Here is a 22245-nt window from a genome sequence, read left to right on the forward strand (position 1 = left end):
TACCTTGCAATTCCCACATGGCCAGAAGGAGGAGGAGTCAGCCTGCAAAATTTACCCTTCTCTTAACTAAGGACAGGAACAACAAAATGCAGGCATCTTACTAACATCTCCAATTTTTTTCTCCTTTTTTCTTCTTCTCCTGTTTGGTTTGTAACATCTTGTCTGATGAAGAAGCCAGTGGAGCTTTGAAAACTTGCAACAAATATATTGTGTATTTCACTTGGTTAATAAAGGTATCACTGCTGGGTGGATTTTTGTTTGAATTTGCTAAATGGCCAACACAGCAACCCCTGCAAATTTTCATAATACTACCTAGTAGTGTCACTGGATTCTAGTTGCATGTCTTCTGTTTGAAATGCGGGGAAAGGCAATTTGGATCTGACTCATTAAAATGTTTAGACAAATATGTTAGAAGTGATATAAGGTGCTACAGTATTGATAAGGCACTAAGAGAAATTTTTAAAACTTGCCTGTGCTGTTACTTTGAATTCATCAGTACAGTCATTTGTCTGCTTTGAAGCTCTGCTCCCCCCATGTCTTTCAGAGAGGGCATTTTCTGACCCTCTTTTTCTAACTGTTCATGGTCAAATGTGTGTCAGGGATGATGGGAGTTGTAGCTCTTCACCTCTGGCTCGAACTCACCACCTTGTTACGCACCGGCGCTGACCAGTTTTGGTCAGTGGTTAAAGCTTTTGCTCTAAAGCAGCAGAGTTACAGAGAATAGGCTGAAGACCCTGACAAACTCTCCAAGCCTTCTCACTCTTCCTTCCACAGAAGTCTTCCCACTTCTTGAGGATCCAGCTAGCTCTTGTATCTTCACCCAAGACACCAGACAACTCAGTAGTCTTATATAAAAGATCTACTTTATTCTACTATATACAGCTCCAAAACTATCCAACACAACTCCAATAATACTCCTCACTACTACCCACAAAATACATTGGGATTCATAGCCATTATTATAGTCATTGGATAATACCACCCACTCTTGCCAGTTTCCACCCAGTGGGCGTGTACATCCACTCTCATTGGTTCTCTTGGTTCAACCCACAATTAATGATTTCATCATCTCAGCCTTGACCACTTAACAATTCTCAGGTGTGTTCAATTATCCACTTTGCATTTCTGTCCTTGGCATTTAGGACTTGTTAATTCCATTACCTTCTACACCTGTGTGGCTCCTAATTGCTTCTGCTGAGTCACCCTGACTCTCACATACATGTTTTATTTCTTTCACTGTATATCCCATGTTGCATTTTCCTTAACAATGTGTTCATAAGAACCAACTCATAGTCCTGCATACTGATGTAAGGAAAACAAAGAGAAATAAGTACTAAGTAAGGTCACCATATGTTGTTGATTTAAAGAAATTCCCTGTATCTCAGAACATGAGGAAGATTTTTAATATGTATGCATTTCCTATTGCTTAGTGTATGCTTTGTGATAAAAGCTTATCACTATCCATGTGGATTTTATTATTTATTATATCCCCACCCACCTTTCCAAAAAAAGTTTGAGGTGGCTCCATATATCAAAAGTGCTCTGTAATAACATCCTGTATCATGGCTAAGAATGTTTGTATATCTTATTTCTTTTCTTCAACATTTTAACAGAGCAAGAACCCCACAAATGCCTTTTGTCCCTTGTAACATTTTAAGGAATATCTTTGTGACGTCTATTGGCATTACACCAGTGTTTTCACTTATCTCATTCTCAGAGGCAAAAACAAATACTTTCAAAAGTTCTCTGTCCATAGGGTGAGATTACAAGAGTTTTTGTGGATTCCTTGATGATTTTTGATGAAACTTTAGAACTTTTTTGAAAAGTAAAGAAACAACATATTGCACAGAAAGTGGATACATTTTGCACAGAAATTAGATACAGTTTTTTGTAAAAATGTTTTCTCCCACCCCCATAGCCCCCTGAACACTTGATGTGAAACCTTTGGGAGGTTTTGAAAAGGTTCCTCAGTTGGGGATGAAGAATCACCTTCTTCTGGGTTCCACTGGTGGAATCTCTTTTGCCAGAAAACTGGTTCTTCCCTCAATATCTGTTTTTGCTTAGTACATTCATTGAAAAAGTTATTCAAAATACTTTCCTGTGGGGGCAATTTTGTCATGTTTCTGCTTCCAATGGTTTTAAGGCCAATAGAGACATTTTTAAAACCAAGATATAAAGCATCACTGACACAGTATAGCACCCTGAATAGCTTTTTTTTAAAATGTTGGTGGTTGGTGGTGGTAAAATAGCTTTGGGGCGAATTCTCCCTAAACCTATCTTAGGGGGAATCACGTATTTGAATGTGCCCCCAAGCATATGAGAGTCAAATAGTTTACCAAGTGAATTGGTTAGGCCAGTTTTAGTACAGCCTAGATCTAGCAAGACACTGGGATTCACTGAAAGGAAAGAAGAGAGAAAGGATTTTGAAAGCAATTCAGTCCAATCTTCTACATCGATCCTACACACACACACACAAGTTTATTCTCATGTATTTTCTTTTCATGTTAAATATGTTTCAGCTCTTTCCCTGACATCATTGCCTTAACATATCAACTGAAATTTAATCAAAACTATGACTGGCATTTAATCTGTTTATTTTTAAGCCAGGGGAAAGTATGGAAAACTATGACATTTTGTGAGCATTGATCATATACACACTTAATTACCTTGCTGGTAGTTGGCCATATGTGAGTTTCTTATGGATCAGCATTACTGAATGAATATAGCTGATGTGATTGGCCCAGTTGATAAATGTATGATAGTATCAATAAATATTTGATATTTGTACTATACAGCTTCTATTTGTTCTATGTAGCTTCTATGTTGCTCTAGACCTGGTTAGCTAATTGGATGTAATAGTTGTTGCTCTAAATAGACATGTGCATTGTGGCCTGGGTGAGCATTAAAAAGAGGCAAGGGATGAGTACCCAGATGCTTATATGTAGCCACATTGTCTAGACATGCGTAAAGTTGTTTTCACATGGGTATATCTCTTCTGGATTGTGGTGAAGATTATTCTTTTGTCAGTGCATATATCATTTTGAAGGAGAAAGGGAGCCATCTTGTGAATGTGAAGGCTGAAAATGAGCCTTATAAGTTAAAAGAAATGCAGAAAAATCCCCAATGCACTAAATCAGGGATTGAGGCAGCATGGGCCCAAGAAGTTGCTTGTGGTCTCCAATCCAGTTTTGTGACCCACAGAAGACCACACTGCCTATATTATTTTCCACACAAAAGGAAGAATTATGTTCCAGGAAGGCCATAGGAACCACGACTCTCTCTTAAAACAAAGTATAGCATGTGTATGTGTGTGCGTGCATAGGGGTGTCAAGTCACGCAATGACTTATGGCAACACCATAAATTTCATTGGGTTTCCTTAGGCAATAAATACTCACCAAGAAATACTGGTTTTTGCTGTTCCTTAAGAAATAGAGCCTACAGCAACTGGTATTCATTGGCAGTCTCCCATCCAAGTACTAACCAGAGCTGGCTCTGCTTGGCTTGCATGATCAGATGAAATCTGATGCCTTTCGTGTATTTAGGCTAAGGTTCAGCATATGGACCTTATTTTCTCTCCCCCTGTATCCAGGCAAAAAGCCTGAGGTTTTAGGAATGTAGAATTCAGGCTACTCCTACTTTTTGTTTTGGGAGTGGTGTAGCTCACAGTGGGTCCTGGGAAGAATTGGATTCAAATTCTCACAACTTGCCCACCTAAATGGACTGTGATTTGATTTAGCATGTGATTTTTATTTCATAAATGATTTTTTTAGCCACATATTAATTATATGTCCCAATAGACACTAATATTTTAACTTGAAATATCAATAAGGCAACATAGCATAGTAATAGTACAATCTTGTACATGTCTACCCAAATTTCTGGCAGAAATTACATTCCATTCAGTTACTTCCAGGTAAGTGTATATAATACTGCAGCCTTAAAACAGTCTTAGGAGATTATCACACGGGGATAAGAAATGGGAGGAAAGGATTATGCTCTCGTCATGTTTGCACAATCACAGGAAGATTTTCACACTATGTCATGCACATACCATACTCGTCCCATTATCAAAGCGTCGTACTAGTGCAACTTCTCATAAAAGACAAAAAAGCGATGGCTTGCCAATAGTATTTCGTTAGAGCTATTGCGAACATGTGAAAAGCAATCACATTTCAACAGAGCCGTTGAGAATCTGTCATTAAACCTTCCAAAAATAAATTGAATTCCCCAGTCCCCCAGTGTACTGTTCAGCAAGATCACTTCCTGCATCACACTTGTGAGTCACAGGAATGTTCCTTAGTGGCAAGAGATTACCCGTTTTTTTCTCTCTGATCACACCTTCTTTCTACATGCAGAATGTAAAAGCCCTGTTTTACCATTCATGAATTGTTAATGCCCTATTATTGCGACACCATGTGAAAGTGTTGCAGTTTCACTATTGTATCGTTCTTGCTAAATAATGTTAGAATAGCATAATGAAAGTGTAAGTAGCCCTCGTGTGATAATTTCCTTAATGTTATTAAGCACTTGGTGAAGGTTTGTAAAAATGGAAGTGGAAGAAATGGAAATGTTTCTACCCCATATCACTGCAAACTGTAATACATTCCCAACATTATGTTTTCTCTTTGAAAATCTTGTCTTGTTTTATTGCAAGTTTGAAAATTGAGATATTCTGGTTCATGATATCTGAGTCCGCTTACTTGGTCAATTTGAATTGATTTACTACAGATGCTGGAATTAATGGCATGATATATATGCCACATAAATATGTTTCTTCTACAGCATCTCACTCTGATTCTGGTTAACAATAAATGGCTTCCAAAAGGAAATCCTTCTGTGCTCTGTAGTTCACTTAAAAATGTCTGTAAACCCACAACAGTCCTTCATTGTAGCTAGTTCTGAACCTGAAAATTATGTTTGAACTGAAAGATTTATTTTAGTCCTTACAGTGTATTTGAACTGATGTAAGTTAGAAAGCTTTTTAATCATGGAACCCATTGATTAAATATTGACTAATAGCAAGTAAGTTTCCTTATTTTAAAAAATAAGATTGCATCTATGCTGAATGTAGTCAAATATTTTGTTAAACAAAGCAACAGATGGTGTACATTAAACACCCAGCTCTCCACTTGCTCTTATTCTTTATGTTAGAAAAGATGTAAATAAGCCACTCAAAGTTCATTGCTATGGGAAGATAGGCATTTGGTATATCCACTTATAATGCAACCCTGTATCTTTCTGCTCAAAAGTAAATCCACTGAGTTCTATGCAAATTATTCCCAGGTGTTAGGGTTTATGATTGCACCCCTAATGTGTCTGATAGGCCAGTTGCTGTTCACAATGTTGTTCAGAGAACTAGGAACCCTGAAGTTCAACACAACACTAAACAAACAAATCAAAAGCAAAACATAGAATTTATATTATTCTGGTATAAAACGTGTGTAATGTATACTTAACACTCTTTGGAACAATGGTAATAAAAAGATCCTGGTATGTTTCTTCCATTGGAGTGTAATAAACTGGCAGCTGTTCAGGCAATCCATAGAGTGCTATGGTTTTCCTCTCAGGACTTTCTGCAGAAGGAAAGAATCCCGAGGAACTATCTGAGAATGTGTTACCTTGTCATTCTGGGTCAGACTGAAAGCACATGGATGCAAATTTTCACAGATCTATCTATTTCTTAATGGTTTCAGAAATGTAGATATTATTAAGAAATCCTAAACAGTTAAACAGCAACATATATATTGCTGGCATTTATTATGAAATATACAGAAAAAATTATTTAGCTTGTTTGCAAACTTTTAGCATTATGTTCAAACAATGTTAGTCTTTAACAAGCATAGGTCACAAATCCAGACCACCATGTTAGCATGAGTGTAAACTTCCTATTTCTTAGCTATAAATGTTCCTTGAATGTATTTCCTGTTGTGCAAATAGAATATTTCAAATTGTAGTCAAAAATGAAACACCTCTGCTTGTGCATGCTTAGGACCATACACATAGTGGTTTATATTGCACTTTGATGTTAGAAATTAGTGCATTAACCACCTCACTGACTCAGGTTGCATTTGATGCAGTGCCAGTATATTACTGGATATCTACAAAGATTTTACACTTTAACTATATTATTGTTATTGTTATTCAGATATAGATTAAGATAGTTGGAGATAATGCTAACAGCATGTATATTTGTTTCTAGATACCGTTAAAAGTTGTGTTGCAAAGCTGTTCTTCAGTTGTCCCTTGAAAGGCCATTACTGCCTGTACAGTAAATCCAGTTTTACTCTCATCAGCCGACAGCCTCAGCTTTGGATCCATATCATGTTTCTCTTTCAGCAGGTGTGTGCAATACATGAATTTATAAATTGTGGTGCTTTGATAGTTAAAGATTTTTTTTCCAATTAAGATAACTGTTAATTGAAATCTCTTGGGACATTACATAGGTCTTTCTGTCCATTTTGGAAGGTGAATTGTTGCAGTGGGTTTCAATTGTTGTTGTTGCGTGCCTTCAAGTCATTTCTTGGCATTATTTGTTCAAAGGAGGTTTTCCTTTGTATTCCTCTGAGGATGAAAGAGAGCAGGCAGGCTGGGGAGAGGAGCTTCATCAGATGGCATATGAGATGCCTGTTGCCAGGATCTGTCCCATACTCTACCACACTCTGCCAAGGCTCTAACAGGAGTTACTAATAAAACATTGTGGCCATGTTTCATTCCAGAATTGTGTGTAAGAGAGGGTCTTCCCTGCCAGTCTCTTTTAAACTTCTGGACCAGCAATGTCTGACCTTATAAATTTTGTTGTACTGCAAAGTCCATGAACCCTCACTAGTGGTTATGCTTGTAAGGTTAAAGAGTCAAAAAATATCTGCCCTGTATAAATAGACTTAAATATGGAAATATGCCATCTTATTTCCCATTTATATGTATGGATGAGAAAGCTGAAGAGTGAAGAAAGCTGACAGGAAGAAAATCAACTCATTTGAAATGTGTTGCTGGAGAAGAGTTTTACAAGTACCTCAGACTTCTAAAAAGAGAAATAAATGGGTCCTAGATAAAATCAAGCCTAAACTCTTCCTAGAAGCTAAGATGACTAAACTGAAACTGGACATAGCAGCGAAGAAATTCTCCCTACAAAAGACAATAATGCTTAGTAAGGCAGAAGGCAGTAGGAAAAGAGGAAGACCACATTAAAAATTGATAGACTCAATTAAGGAAGTCATGGATCTGATTCTGTAAGACTTAAACAGGGCTGTTAACGCTAGTATGACTTGGAGGTCTCTCATTCATAGGGTCATCAGAAGTCACAGAGTTGACTTGACAGCACAATCTGCCCCGCACCCTTAGAACTACGGGGAAACTATTACTCGAACACCCTAAGGTGAGACTGGTGACAACCCAACAGAGGGCTTATACAGCTATGGCACCCATTCTCTGGATTGGTCTCCCAGAAGATATCCGCTTGAGCGGGTCATTGGAAGCCTTCAAAAGGGCATTAAAAACCTACCTCTTTCAACAAGCTTACCCTCCCAATTCTCTCTGAGATTGTACTCCCCTATCTGGCAATTTTATCTAACTGTGTTATTCTTAGATGATTTTATTGAATTGTTAATATTGTAACTGTGATTGTAATTATATTTTTAACTGTTTTTACATTGTATTATGGCTTCGGTCATAATTTTAATTGCTGTAAACCGCTTTGATCTCCAGGAAAAGCAGTATATAAATAAATGGTTTATTATATTATTATTATTATTAACAACAGCAATATGATATAGGAAATACTTGTGTTGTCCTAAATAATCCATTGACACCCAAAATCTGTTTTTGGATCAACACTACAGCAGAACATTCATCTAAAGAAGATTATAGCACAGTGGTGATTTAATATAGGTTTCCTCTAAACCACTGTTTGCAAATCAGGACTTTGCCTCTGATATTCAGTGCAGTCCTTCCCTTTCTCTTCATCCTGAGAGATTACCACACTACACCCTTATAGTGCTGCAATTCCACTTTTGTTGCTCTGGCTGCCTCTTGGCTGGAGGCCAGGTTGGGATTTGCAGTTTAAGGGAGGGGGGCAGTTAGAATTCTCAGCCAGAGAGTTCCTAGGCCTCACTGAACTATAAACCTCAGAATGCAACAGGAGGCAGCTAGAGCAGTAAAAGTGGAATAGCAACACTATAAGAGTGCAGTGCGGTAATCTATTTTCTTATTCCACTGACAAAGCAAGCCAGACGTCATTTCCAGCCCGATCTTGGGAATGGGCTGGGATTGGAATGGAACAGTGGAGAACAGGTGTTATCGTATGGATTTTGCCACCAATGCCACTGCCAAGCCATTCCCAAGCGGCTCCCAAATTATTCCCCAGCTGTGCTATAGCTGCCGATTTTGAAGAATGGAAGCTTTCCGTTCTTCAAAATCAGCAGCCAAATCACACCTGGGGAACAGCTTGGGGACTCCCGGTGGAATCAGATGCAAAATCCATGCGATAACACCTGTTCCATCTCATTCCATCCCAATTCTAGCCCATGCCCAGATCGGGCTGGAAATGACATCTGATGAGTTTATGACATTCATTTTTGTGTCAAACAAAAATGGAATACATAGTTTGAAGTGGCTTTGCAAACTTAACACATCTGGTTAGTGTTGTGGTGCTTGCACCACTGTGTCCCTTAAGGCATAGAACGGTTTTCAAGCTTTTTGCCCTTGTGACCCCCTTTATATCTACATGCAGACATCATGCCTCCCCCTTGACATAGTAAATTAATAAAAATATTTTGTTTGTTTAGTGTACATATTTTTGTTCACACATTCAAGCAGCAGCATCTCATCCTGAAAACTGGGGCAGTGACAGGACAGTTGCGGGGGTGGGGGGGGGTGGGGATGGCAGCTTGGGATGGGCCTCGTCAGATGCCATGATCTAGGGAGCTTCCCCACTTCCCTCTTCCTCCTCCCTCGAGAAGAGGAAGCTGTTCCAAGTGCCTTGTCTTTCTCTTCTCCTCCAGGAAAGAAAAGGTTTGGGAAGTGGAGATCAGGAACTCCATGTCTCAAGTCCCCCTTGAGCAACTTGTGTGCCTCCCAGGGGTCCCACCCCACAGTTTGAGAACCACTGTCTTAAGGGATAATATAGAAAGAGGAAATTGCACAGGAGAAAGAGAGGCAGGGGTGAGATAGTTTAAGGCTGGTTGATGATTTGCAATCCAGTGTTTTCTGGGATTATGTCTGCAACAGTATTATGTCTGCAGCAGTCTTGGTTTTGGGATCCTGATCATTGCAGTCTTCTGTTAAACGTTGCTTAATGTGTCATTAGTTTCAGCTGTGTACTACTTCTGCTTGTTTTTTAAGTATTTTACACTAACTTACAAAATTATGGTTGTTGCTATTTGCAGGCTACATCATCACAGAAAATTTAGCATATCTCTTACTGACTGAGTATCCCTTATCTGGAATTCTAAAATTTGAAATACTCCAAAATTCGATATTGTCCAGATGGGTGGCTGAGCTAGTGACATGCTTGCTTTCTGATGGTTCAATGTACACAAACTTTGTTTAATATATAAAATTATTTTTAAAATATTATGTGTAAAATTACCTTCAGGCTATGTGTATAAGATGTATACAAAAGATGAATTAATTTCATATTTAGACTTGGGCCCCATCTCCAAGATATATTATTATGTATATGCAAATATTTCAAAATCCAAAACATTTCTGGTCCAAAACATTTTGGATAAGGGAGACTCGACCTCTGCTAATATTTTTACTCCTACCCACACAATAGTCTAAATACACCACAAATAACAGACAGTGAAAAAAGCATGGGAAGGCACAGCTCAGTTTCGCTATTTCATTTCCACTGAAGGGCAGTTAGAGAGCTGATCTGCTCATTATTCCAGGAATCCAGCCCAATTTCACTGCTGTCAAAACTCATTTTGTACATATCTTAATTCAGCGATGAATTAAGTGATCAAGACACAAGGGCGCCATTTAGGGTTTGAAGGGGGGGACATGCTTCCTTCTCCCCTTGCAAATTCCATATTAACCTCCATCAAGAGCACCTCTACTTCTGTACGTTTAAAAAAAAATGGCCTCAGCAAATGCTGTTAAAATGTACTGCTTTTTAAAATTTACATTATATATAATGAGCCAGGGAGAGAGTTGACAGTCTTACTTTGGAGGAGATATGCACAACAGGAGTAGGCAGCACATGGCTTTTAGACCACATATGGTCCTGCACTTGTTTTTGCAGCTCCCAGGACTCTTCTCACCCCAGAAGTGGAGTTCCAGGCAATTCCAGTTTCGCTGGAAGGTATAACACAGTCTGTAGCAGAATTAGCCCCCAGACCTACCAAAATTATCCACACTTGATGTACAGGATTACACTGCATATTTTGAATATGGCCAGGAAAAGACCTTTGTATCTTTCTTCAAATTTCTCTCTCACACACAATCTCTTTCTCTTTAAACATTCATGGGGAGCTGTGTTGGCCATTTAACAAATACCTACAAAAATCCACCAGTGATAACTTTATTGGCCAACTGAAATACACAATATATTTGCTGCAAGCTGTTGAAACTCCATAGGCATCTTCATCAGGCAAGATGTTACAAACCAAACAGGAGGGGGAAAAACAATTAGAGATGTCAGTCAGATGCCTGCAAGTTGTTTTAGTCCTCAGTAAAGATGTTATGAGGGGGAAGATATTTTTTGCAGGCAGGCTCCTTGTCCTTCTAGCTATGCGGCAATAGGGAGATTTTCAAAGTCCAAGAAACTGAAAGTCCATTTGCATCTTAACAGGGACCCCTCTTTTGCAATCAAAATATTCCTCTTTCACAATATCTCTCTTTAAGAGACAAATACAAAACAGAATCCTTTTGCTTCTCTGAAGTTGCAATATTGCAGAGATGTCTTTTTAGTTTCTGCCCGCATACCATAAATTCAAAATTGTCTTTTATTTTCATTCTTCTGCAACATTCAATACCATGTTTTGTCCATAAGATACCGGACTCTAAACTACATCGAAAACTGTAGGCTCCCATAAGCTCTTTCTTGCCTTTTCCCTCACTACTACTGACACTCTTGCCATTCACAAGAGTTTCTGTCAGTTTTGTGTTAGCTACAGAGCACAGCTATTTTGTTTGACCAAAGTTGAAGAAACAGCAGGAATCCTAGTAGGAACCATTTGCCAACAATGTAGCTTTCCTTATTGGGCTAACACTTCTTGGTGAATCCTTTGGATTTATGAACAAAGACAATAGTTCAGCCAAATATTTATACCAGATTCTTACACTGAGTGAACAGAATCCAAAACACCGACTCTTTACTTGGACAGTTTACTACACTCTCACGAAAAGTCCAGGAACAAAAATCTGAGGAACTGGAAGATATCTTTCCTGCTCCCAGCAGAGCAGTGGAAAGAGTTGATATCACTGTTGAGGATATGGAATATTCTGTCAAAGATGCAGAGATTCAAGAATGGACTAAAGTGTCTGGACTGATTGGACTGTGGGCAGCAATCTGGATTAAGTTAGGAGTTGGGAAGAGGATGTCAGGACCAATGAGACAACAACTCTGGAGGAAAAACTAAGGCCAGACTGAAAAGCAAGACCAGAAAAACAAGATACAGCAAAGCTCGAGTTATGTGCAAACAAACCTCAGCTGGGAAAGGAAGCCTTTGGTATTTCAGCCTGCCCAAGAAAATCCAATGGTCAATCTAGATGACAGACTCATTTCAGGCAGTTCTTTAAATGTCTGCCACTAGCAGTTTAGTGGTTCACCACACAGCATAACAGCACACAGATTACAGCAGTACCAGTGATAAAGTGAGAGCAGAATGAACCCCAGCAGAATTGGATTAGTGGAAAGATAATTCATTGAGCCAAGTAAAGGAAAGAAAAAGAACATCAAACAAATGACATTGAAAGAATGTTGAAAAGAAAATGTCATGGAGCAAATGCAGAGCTGATGAGTGAAGCAAAATACATAATCCTACAAATGAAGTGCAAAATAAGAAATCTGTGTTTGGAAGAAATAATCTCATAAAACAGCTGTAGAGAAGAAACCAGGCATATAGTTTTAAAAGTCCGAGACTGTAATAAGTTAAATGGAAGGACAGAAGAAACATGGTATATCATCACCATTGTCAGCATGGATTAATAACTGCACTGTAGCCACAGAGCCACATTGAATTCTATCTCTGTCTTTTTTAAAAAAAATACGGCACATATTTGTTATCAGCCTGTAGCTTTCAGTCGCAGTACAGTTTCATATTCAATGTTTATTAAGCTATCATTCAAGTCAAATATATGGCAGAAAGGGGCACATCCCTTCTATTGAGTTAGTTTAGCCCTCAAGCATAAGGGGCAAGGAATTTAAAACACCCATTTTCCAATTCATCTTTCCTTCAGTTCTCATCTATTGTCCACACTCTCTCTGCTTCTGGCTCAAGATTGTACTGGGCGAAACAACTGCTTCTGCCTCAAGATTGTACTGGGCCAAACATCAGGATATATGCTTGACAAAAGCCCCTGCAGTTGACCATATCTCAGCATCCCAGCACTGAGGGAGGGGGATTATTAAGTTTGGACTACAAAAGGGGTGGGGGGGGGGAGATGATAACAGGAGATACAAAGTGGATAAATGCAATTTTCATGTAAATGTATGATTCAGTTTGAAAATATACAACCAAATATGTTGGGTGAACTAAGGCCTGAAGCAGATGGGCCAAAAGGTGTGGCTTCCAGCTACTTTGGGGGTGGGGCGTGCAGATGACGCATGCCCCCAGAGCAGCTGGAAGCCACTCCAAGTCCGCCTAAGGTGATCCAAAGCTGCCAGAAAAAAAGAATGCAGGAAAAGCTCTCCTTGCTGGTGGCTTGTTTGGGATCGCGGTGGTGGGCCATCCAGTCACCATGGTCCCAGGCCAATTGAGGGCTGATCCAAGCCACCAGTCTGCTTCAGCCCTAAGTAACATTTTCATCTCTGTTCATTCTATCTTCTCAACATCCAGTGTGAAACTTCAACTGAAGCATTTGGAAGCAAAGATGCATCAATGCTTGTAAAAGTGATTAGTGAGGGGGGGGGTCTAGATAATGCCTGGAATTTTGTTTTACCCCTGTATCTTTATGTGGTGTATGCTCTCAAGTCTTTTGCTTCCTTCTTATCTGCAGAAAAACCACTTACCCCTTCTCTCAAGAAGTTCATTAGTGTTTTTGTTCTCTTTGTCTGGAAGGAGCATCCATGTGACTCCAACCCCAACAAAGGATGGTAGCTTACACCCACATAGGAGAGCCAGCTTTTAGAAGGTTTTCTAACCAAGTGTAGGTCAACTTCTTTTGCCTATCCCCTTTCCTGTCCTAAAATGGATTTCCTGAGAAAATAAACTAAGGCCCGGTACATACTAGCAGGAAGCGGCATCCTGGCAGCAATTCTAAGGTTAGGGAGCACACACCAACCACATGCTCCCTAACTGTAGCATGTCATGGCGGCAGCGTAATGGTGGCCTCCCATCCACATGGGGACTACCATTGTGACGTAAGCAACTCCCAGCATATAGATGTCGCTGCGTGTCATGTCACGAGTGCGCCAACGGTTCTTTTTGTGGTGGAGGGACGCCGTGCAGTTTGGCTGCTGTGACCTCCCTCCGGAGGAAAACTGGGTGCCTCCAACCCACCCTTTTGGGGCGGTCTGTGGAGCCTCTACATTTTTGGTTTTTTGTGGGGTTTTTTGCCCCACTGGAGTATCCAATCATTTCTCCTATTTCTACCACAAATTCATATTGCACCCACTCCATTGCATTCTGCTTAATACAGGTGCCAAATATACAAGACAAGTGATATTTTAAGAGCAATGAAGATTATTTGACCAAGAATCTTCTGTTTTATGATGTTGTGACACCAATTCTAAGGAGGACTACATTGGGTTTATGATATCTGTACTGAGACCCAGTACAGATGTCAAGGCTAAATTGTGATTTGGATATCAGGGCCATGCCTTGGGTACTCTCTGTGATTGCAATCACTAGTTTGCTATGATCTCTGAATCAATTACATTCATAGATACAGTGGGCCCTCCCTTTACATGGGGATCCATCTGGATGCCTCTGCGTAATGGGAAATCAGTGTATGCTGGAGCCCCATTAGAAGTAATGGGGCTCATGCCTGCAGCACACGCCCCATTAGTTCTTTTGGGGCACGTGAAGGGCTCTTCCGGCACGGCTTTCAGTGTATGGCACACCCATGTAAAACGTGGGCGTACTGTATTATCAAAGTACAAAGGGAGATTTGGTCTTGGTTCAAGAAACCATATATTTTTCATACTTTGGCCACATAATGAGAAACCATGACTCCTTATAAAAGACAGTGATGGTAGGAAAGGTGAAAGAGAGAAAGACCACAGACCAGATGGTTAGACTCAGTCAGAGAGGCCATGGAACTGAGCAGAGGCTAGAGGATAGGGGATCTTGGGGACATGTCATCCATAGGGTTGCCATGAGTCAAGGTTGATGCAAGGGCAGTTAACAACAAACTAACAAACAAACAAGTAAAGGCCACTTAAATGATTATTTTGTATTGTGTGTTTTTTAATATTAATTATCTAATTAAAGAAGCCTACATGTGAAACTTTCTTCTTTCAATGTTGTCCAACAGAGCTTGTTCCCAGAACCTTTATCCATGCAAAGTAATTCTGTGCAAGCTCTGAAAACTTTGTGGGGAAAAACCCAGCTGAAGGGAACACACAGTTTTGAAACGGCAATGGTTCAATCTACATTTCCACATCAAAAGGTAATCTGTTTTTTACTCATGATCATTTATGAAGGTGTGAAATGTACTTCAGTGGATGAACAACCTGTGCTGCAGTTGGAGAACCTGGATATTGGGGTCATATCAATGTTGTTCTCAAATATTTTGGTGAAACAGAGACCACTTGGCTTTATGCTATATTGCTAAAAACCTCTGTGCCAAAAAATTTGGGGAGAACTGGAGTTTTCCCCATAATTGGGCATATAGACACCAGTGGAACAGAAATAATCTTTAGATACAAATTCTGTAAAAAGGGCAAGAGCAGAGTAATGGCTACAATGTGTGTCAAGGAGAACATAGAGCCCCATAAAGTCCGATAAAGAAGAGAACATAAGCAAAGCAGCATATGTTTCTTTTCACATGTCACCCATGAGCATATGAGGGGCCCTATCTTTTCCGTTGCCCTATGAGTGGCAAAAGTTGGTTGTCTGTGACTTATTTTTTGTGTTTTGTCCAAAATTATTACTTTCATGACTTCCTAGATAAACATTATTTCGGCTGCCTTTCACAAATAGAAAAAGAACACTTGTGGGTTTGGCCAGAATGATAAAAGATCATTTTATCATTCCTTGCATATCTCTCTTGTACAGATTCCTTTAACACGAAAACACATACACACATGTGCATATTATTAATTAATTGATTGATTAAATTCCTTAGATCCCTCACTAACAAATTATCTCTAGGAATCGTACAAATTAAAAAACAGTACATTGGAGTAAAATTAGATTGTGAGCCTATAATATAGACTTTCTTTACCTGGCACTTTTGAAAAGTGTGTTTCATTGAAAATATTTTAACTCATCCCGGTTGATTAAAAGCATTTCTTTTAGGAATAATTCTAAGGTTACAATCAAATGTATCTTTACCTTTCACATTAAATAGCTTCACTGGCTACCAGTTATGGTTATAATATATAAAACCCTATACTGCTTATGTCCATACTGTCTGAAGAACTGTATCTCCCTAGATGAACCTGCCAGAGTCTTAGGAGCCTCAGGGCAGAGTTCTTTCTCAGTCTCACCACCATCATAGGCTCATCTGGTGAGAACACAAGAGCGAGTCTTCTCAGTGACTGCTCCCACCCTGTGGAACTCCTTTCCACAGAAGACTATGCTGCTCCCCTCCCTGCTCTTTGCCACTAGGCAAATGCCTTTTTGTTCAAGCAGCTTTTGATAAGCAATTGTTTGCAAGGGACTTTGCAGGTTGCTCTATTTTTAACTATACTAGGTGACAGGCAGCCTATGAATGGAATAAGCATAGTGGGACTTAAAGGTAAAGGTAAACATTTTCCTTTTGACATGATTGTCAAGTTGTATCCAACTATTGTCAAGTTGTATCCAACCTTGCTTAGCCAAGGGAGCCAACATTGTCAAAGATGACTCCTTGATCATGTGACCAGCATGACAGCATGGAATGCTGTTACCTTCCCTGTGAAGTGGTATCTGTTTACTTACTTGTACTTTTACGTGCTTTCAAAGTGGTAGGTTGGCAGAAGCTGGGACTAGTGACAGGAGCTCCCTCCGTCATGATGCACTTCGGTCTCAAACTGCTGAACTGCTGACATTGTGATCAGCATTTTAGTCAGCATCTCAACCAGTGAGCCACAGTATCCCTATAATGGGATGTTCAGAAAAAAATGGTAAAAATGGTTGTTCTATTAAGTAGCCATCATTTGCCCAGTCCAAAGTTTGTTTCTCATGGTTTGCCTTTCCACTGCACCTAATAGGAAAGTGTTAAGTAGAGTTGTATCCTGTATTTTGAAATAAAAGATCTCTGAGCATGTGAGGGAGGGGGGTTGATGGAAAAACATAATAGACACACAGCATATTTGCTGAAATCCAGTCTCTGACATTAAACTTTCATGACATCTGTTGCTTTCCATGTTTATACTATTTTACATTAACAGCAGATGCATGTACAACCATTCCTGTAGACTGTACTATTTTAGATTGCAGAAGAGCAATTACTTGACTGAATACTCCTATGTGAAAATAATCCTCTGTGCAGAAGGCTAAAGGGCAAAGAACACATGATATTATTCCCAGGGTCTGGCCTGCCATGTATAAATGTTTTAAACCAAAGTTGCTGGCATCATGGACAGAAAGCATGGCCTTTAATCCTTTGCCCCCACCAAGGGCCTTACTGGACTTGAAATACCTACCACTGTACCTTCCATTTGCAGTGAGCAGAATCTTCCAACTGGAGACTTTCCCCTACATTTCAAATATAATATATATCAGACATATAGAAGGGGAATGATTTCATGTTGGTACTATGGCAGGCAATGTGTTGGGGGGGGGGACCTTCTCATGCATTAGTCCTCACCTCAATTTTAAAAATTCATGGGAGCTGGGCAAAACTTTAGGAATAATTTACAGCCTGGAAAAAAGATAGTGACACAGCATTACTTTCAGAATATGCTGACTGTGAAAATTAAGTTTTTATACTAAGTTCCAAAATAACACAATATGATGATTTCCTCTAAGTATCAGAAATATAGGAAGAGCATGAGCCTAACTGGTGTGCCCAGGACACAAAGCATTTCTGGAGAAGCATTTACCTATATTACTTCATGTTAAAACCAAATCAGAAGAGCGTTTGCACCTTATCTTGCTTCCAGTGGTAACCATCCAGATGGCTCCAGGAAGTGCACAAGAACAGACTATGTACAGGAAAGACAGAAAGTGCACATGAAAATTTGAATCCCTTAGAATCCTACTGCCACTATAGCCTGTAGCTGTCCCATTTGGACAATCCAAGCTCTGGAGTATATAGAATCATAGAGTTGGAAGAGACCACAAGGCCCATGCAGTCCAACCCCTGCCATGCAGGACCTCACAATCAAAGCATCCCTAACAGATGGCCATCCAGCCTCTGCTTAAAGACCTCCAAGGAGGGAGACTCCACCACACTCCAAGGGAGTGTGTTCCATTGTTGAACAGCTCTTACTGTCAGGAAGTTCATCCTAATGTTAAGGGGGGAACTTTTTTCCTGTAGCTTGTATCCATTGTTCTGCATTGTATCCCACTTCCATTTTTAGTCTCCAGCATCTGTTGCAAAATAATATACTGCCTTTGTCCACTGGAGTTCCAAATAAGTACTTTGTCCAATACCCACCCTCTTCCATAACTGGCACAGGAAAGTGGGAGAGATCTGCTAACAAGTTGAGATGTTGACATGGTCAGACTTCCATTAGGACCAGAACTGAGGCAATGTGTCCGGGATTGCTGCCAGCAATCTCTGACTTATGCTGATAACCAAGCCTTCAGCCAACACATGCAAGCAAAACAAACCTTGTGAAGAAGCAGTCTAAGAGCAGGCCGAGGAAGCAAGCCGATGTCAGGGTTCCAGAAAGTCAAGCGTACCGAAAGATGAGCCGAAGTCAGGAAGCCAGAAAGCAGCGTGGTCAAAACAGTCCGAGGTCACAATAGCCAAGAGATAACAGAGGTCCAGTCCGAGGTCAAGATAACAAGGTAACAAGATGTCAGGAGCTAGAGCGACAGTAATCACACCAAGGGCTCATGCAATAAACTCTAGCAACAAACTCAACCCTCTCTCCCACTTAAATCAGGGAAACTCTCCCTTGAGCCACCTGAGGCTGGTTTGCTAATTGTCTTTCTGCAATCCTCCTGGATCTGCGCCTGCAAGCACTCTTGGCCCTTCTTTCTTGATAAGAAGGCACCTGCAGGCAAGCCTCGTCTCCAGAGTCACCACTAGGCTGTGGCACCATAGGAGGCCTCTCCTCAGCACTAGGATCTGGTTGGACCTCCTGCTCTGGGGCTGGGGAAGCACAGCTGGGACCTGGCAGAGTAGAACTAACACCTGGCATAGCCTCAATCAGCCCTTGCTCTGGAGGAGGCTCATCCTCCGAGAGCTCATCTTGGCTGGCCATGACACAATGCCTCAGGTGGTGTGTGCTATGAGTAACCTTTTGGCCATGTCTCTTGGACTCCAGGACTTGAAGACAGAATTGTGTTTTTTACACATCATGTCTGCAGGCTCTAAACTGGTGTCCTGCACTCAGGTGTGGAGAATGATACTGTCCTGTTGGCAACACTGAGGTTTAATTCAACCACCAGTCCAGTGTACTTTTTTGTATGTAGTTGCTGGGCTGAGGAGCAGTGTTGCCATTTTGTATTAATTCAGGCATCAAAATACCTTGGGATGGTCCTGAACTCTGATTTCTGCAGTGCTTACATAATAAATAAATAAATAAATAAATAAATAAATAAATAAAACTTTTATTTATATACCGCTCTTCTGTAGCAAGACAATCTGAGTGGCTCACACCAAAATGCCCACATACAATATAATACATAAAATTACAATATCCCCCCCTCAAAAAGAATGAAATTTATTATTTACGGTATTTATACCCTGCCCCTCAGCCTTACAGGCTCTCAGAACGGCTTACAATTATTATTTTAATTAGATAGTTCCCTGCCCTCAGGCTTAAAATCTAAAAAGACACAACACAAAAGGAGAAGGGAATGGTGGTGGGGAAAGGGATCAGGTCCGGCGGTTCTGCTCTCCCTCTGAGACCTGGACTAAGGCAGATGGACTGGAGGGAAGTCTCTTCTTCTTAATCGAGGCTGGGCCCGATGGCGTTGGGCCTGTCTTTTCACTCCCTCCAGACCGGAAGATGACAGTTGGAAGGAGGGAGGGCTCTTCTTCTTCAGGCCCGAAGGTGTTGGGCCTGTCTTTTCATTCCTTCCAGGCTGGAAGATGACAGTTAGCTAGGAGGGAGGGCTCTTAATTTATTACAATTAAAAGAGTTTTAAAATCAATTTATAATAAAGATAACATAGGTAGGGTGGTAGTAAATACATGGTATGAACATTAACATAATCTGCATGATGTTTTGAAATGTTTTTGGGTTTTGTCCCAAATCTGTTTCACATGCAGTTGATATGTATATGGAAAAATAAAATGGCACATGGCTTTGCAAAAGAGAGAATACATTTCAAATAGCAGACCAAGAAAAAGCTGCCAGAATGGATTGCTTGGTTGCATTTTGCAAATTCACATAGTTGTGGGCTATAGCATGAGCTCCAGAAGGGAGCATGCTCAGTTTTGCACATGCTCAGTTCTATCAACCTTTGCCCTCTAAAGAGATTACTGTTTCAAAGCAATTATATTTTCAAAGACTGCAAGGAATACTGTTTCAAAGCACAGCAAAAGATTTCTGGTCAAAGCTATTAATCTTTAATTGGAGTTCATGCGAGTGAGCAGCATGGAATTTCCTTTAAAACAAAACATATTTGAGGTAAGTCTTAACTGCCTAAAATTATCTTTTTTTAAAAAAAGGAAAACACATACAATCTTACTTTAAAACTGCGTAATTGAAACCAAGCATTGAGAGTCTTTCTAAAACCTTCACTGACATTTTGGCTGTTAGCAAGAGAAAGATCCATAAAATGTCTTTCTTGGAGTTACACAGCTCACCTAGTGTCATGGGCTTTCAGGATGGGATTATGACATTTCTCCTACCTCCCTTTAAAAAAGAAAACATCCAGTGCTCTCTCACAAAATATTTTCCTAAGTCTCCTTAGATTCATAACCCTATTTTCCAGAGATGGCCCCTACTCTTTTCCCCCACGTTTTCCCTATTACATAGATTATGCAAAAAGATGTCACAGATTTGAATAAAATTTGATTAAAAACATAAAATATTGTAAATAATTATTATAATGTAAAACTCTAGGTCAAAGGGCTTTTAAAAAAATATAAAAACACATTGGCCTACCCTTTTTTTAATACTGACTAGAGTAGGTCCCATTGAAACCATTGAATTTATCTATGTGTTGACTCACTATTCAACAGTTGATTGAATGGGTTTGCTCTAGTTGGGATTACCCAACAGGGTGTGATTCCAATGAGAATTTCAGTTCTTGCAGAATTAAAAATGTACCATGTCCAAAGGAGTATTTATGTATACAGAATCAAGTGTGTTATACACAGACATGCAAAGACAGAAAATGAAAGGCATAATAAAAGTAAAATAACATCACATAAAATAAAAGGAAATAAAATACTTCTTGTAAGAATCCAGTAAATCCAATATCTCTCTCCCCTGGAAGAAATTTCACTTTCCCTCAAATGGGGTTTATTTACAAACAACAAGAATATGTCACTTCTGCTTTGCCACACCAATATGTTAAAGTGGCTGGGATAAAATAGTACCCCGATGAGAAAAAGTAGAGGTGCTTGGACATAGGTTTTTTTGCAGCCTTTCTTTGTATGTAAAAAGCAAAAATGAAAAACCGGACATGACAAGTGGCTTTACCTTTTGTTTGCAAATCTTCAGATGATAATCCCCTAAAATAATAATAATAATACATTATATTTGTATCCTGCCTCTCCCTACACTGCAGCATCCACTTGTGGATTCTGCAATAAAATGTGACAAAATAGTAAATGTACAGATATATGCACTCTCCTTAGGGAGGAGCATAGACCTTTCATTGTCTAGGCCCATAACTTAACATTTCTTGTAAGGCATCACACTTTTTACATTATATTGGCAACTTCTGATTCTTTCATATTGTAGCCAACATTCACTAAGAGGCACCTATATAATCTAACCCCTGTAAAAAATTTGAACCTTTATATGTCTTCTGCATATTGCAAACACACAGGCATCTGTATCATTACAAACATCTTTGGAAAATAATATTCTTGTAAAGGCATTTAGCTATCTAGATGAGAACTATAGCCTGTTTCAGATCCGTAATGCTCTCTTTCTCTCTCTTGTTGTTGTGTGTCTTAAAGTCATTACTGACATATAGTAACCATAATGTGAACCTATCACAGGGTTTTATTGGCAGAATTTGTTCAGAAGGAGGTTGCCTATCTTTCCCTCTGAGGCTGAGAAAATGTGGCTTGCCTAAGGTTACTCAATGGGTTTGCATGTCTGAGCATGAATTTGAACCCTGGTCTCCCAGTGTCTTAATCCAACAAGCAAATCACTACACCATTCTGGTACTATCAGCATTTTACTATTTATCTTGCCAGCATTTTATGGATATCTATCAGTCAGGAGCAGCATGAGTAGCATAGCCTTGTTGGAGGTGAATTAAAAGAACTAGCAGAAGTAATCTCAGAGCCACTGGCAATAATCTTTGAAAATTCCTGGAGAACAGAAGTAGTCCCAGCAAACACTATACTTCTATTGATGCAGGCTAGAATCGCATTGAGTTTTATAACTGTTGCACAAGTTGAACAACACTGTCATGCAACAGTTAAAAAACTCAATGCAATTCTAGGCTGCATCAATAGAAGTATAATATTTACACTGAGGAAAGTAATAGTGCCACTCTATGTAGCTTCTGCTTTGGTCAGGGCTCACTTGGAATACTGTATCCAGTTTTGGGCACCACAATCAAAAGATCAAAGTACAAGGTGTTGGTGATTACCTTTAAAGCCCTACATGGCTTGGGCCCAGAGTA

The 22245-nt window shown here is 39.7% G+C and overlaps 1 protein-coding gene across 1 annotated transcript in view; it reads left to right on the forward strand.

Annotated features, from left to right (window-relative positions):
- The window catches only part of VEPH1 (ventricular zone expressed PH domain containing 1), a 153222-nt gene that overhangs the window by 97175 nt on the left and 33802 nt on the right, over positions 1-22245 (forward strand). Inside the window, exons 9-10 of the mRNA XM_089508976.1 lie at positions 6201-6340; positions 14642-14776. Coding sequence (XP_089365102.1) covers positions 6201-6340; positions 14642-14776 — 275 coding nt within the window. The remainder of the gene's footprint in view (positions 1-6200; positions 6341-14641; positions 14777-22245) is intronic.

The sequence above is a fragment of the Sceloporus occidentalis genome, unplaced genomic scaffold, assembly GCF_023333645.1.
Source record: "Sceloporus occidentalis isolate IW3139 unplaced genomic scaffold, rSceOcc1.0.p SCAF_2, whole genome shotgun sequence".
Taxonomy (NCBI): Eukaryota; Metazoa; Chordata; class Lepidosauria; order Squamata; family Phrynosomatidae; genus Sceloporus; species Sceloporus occidentalis.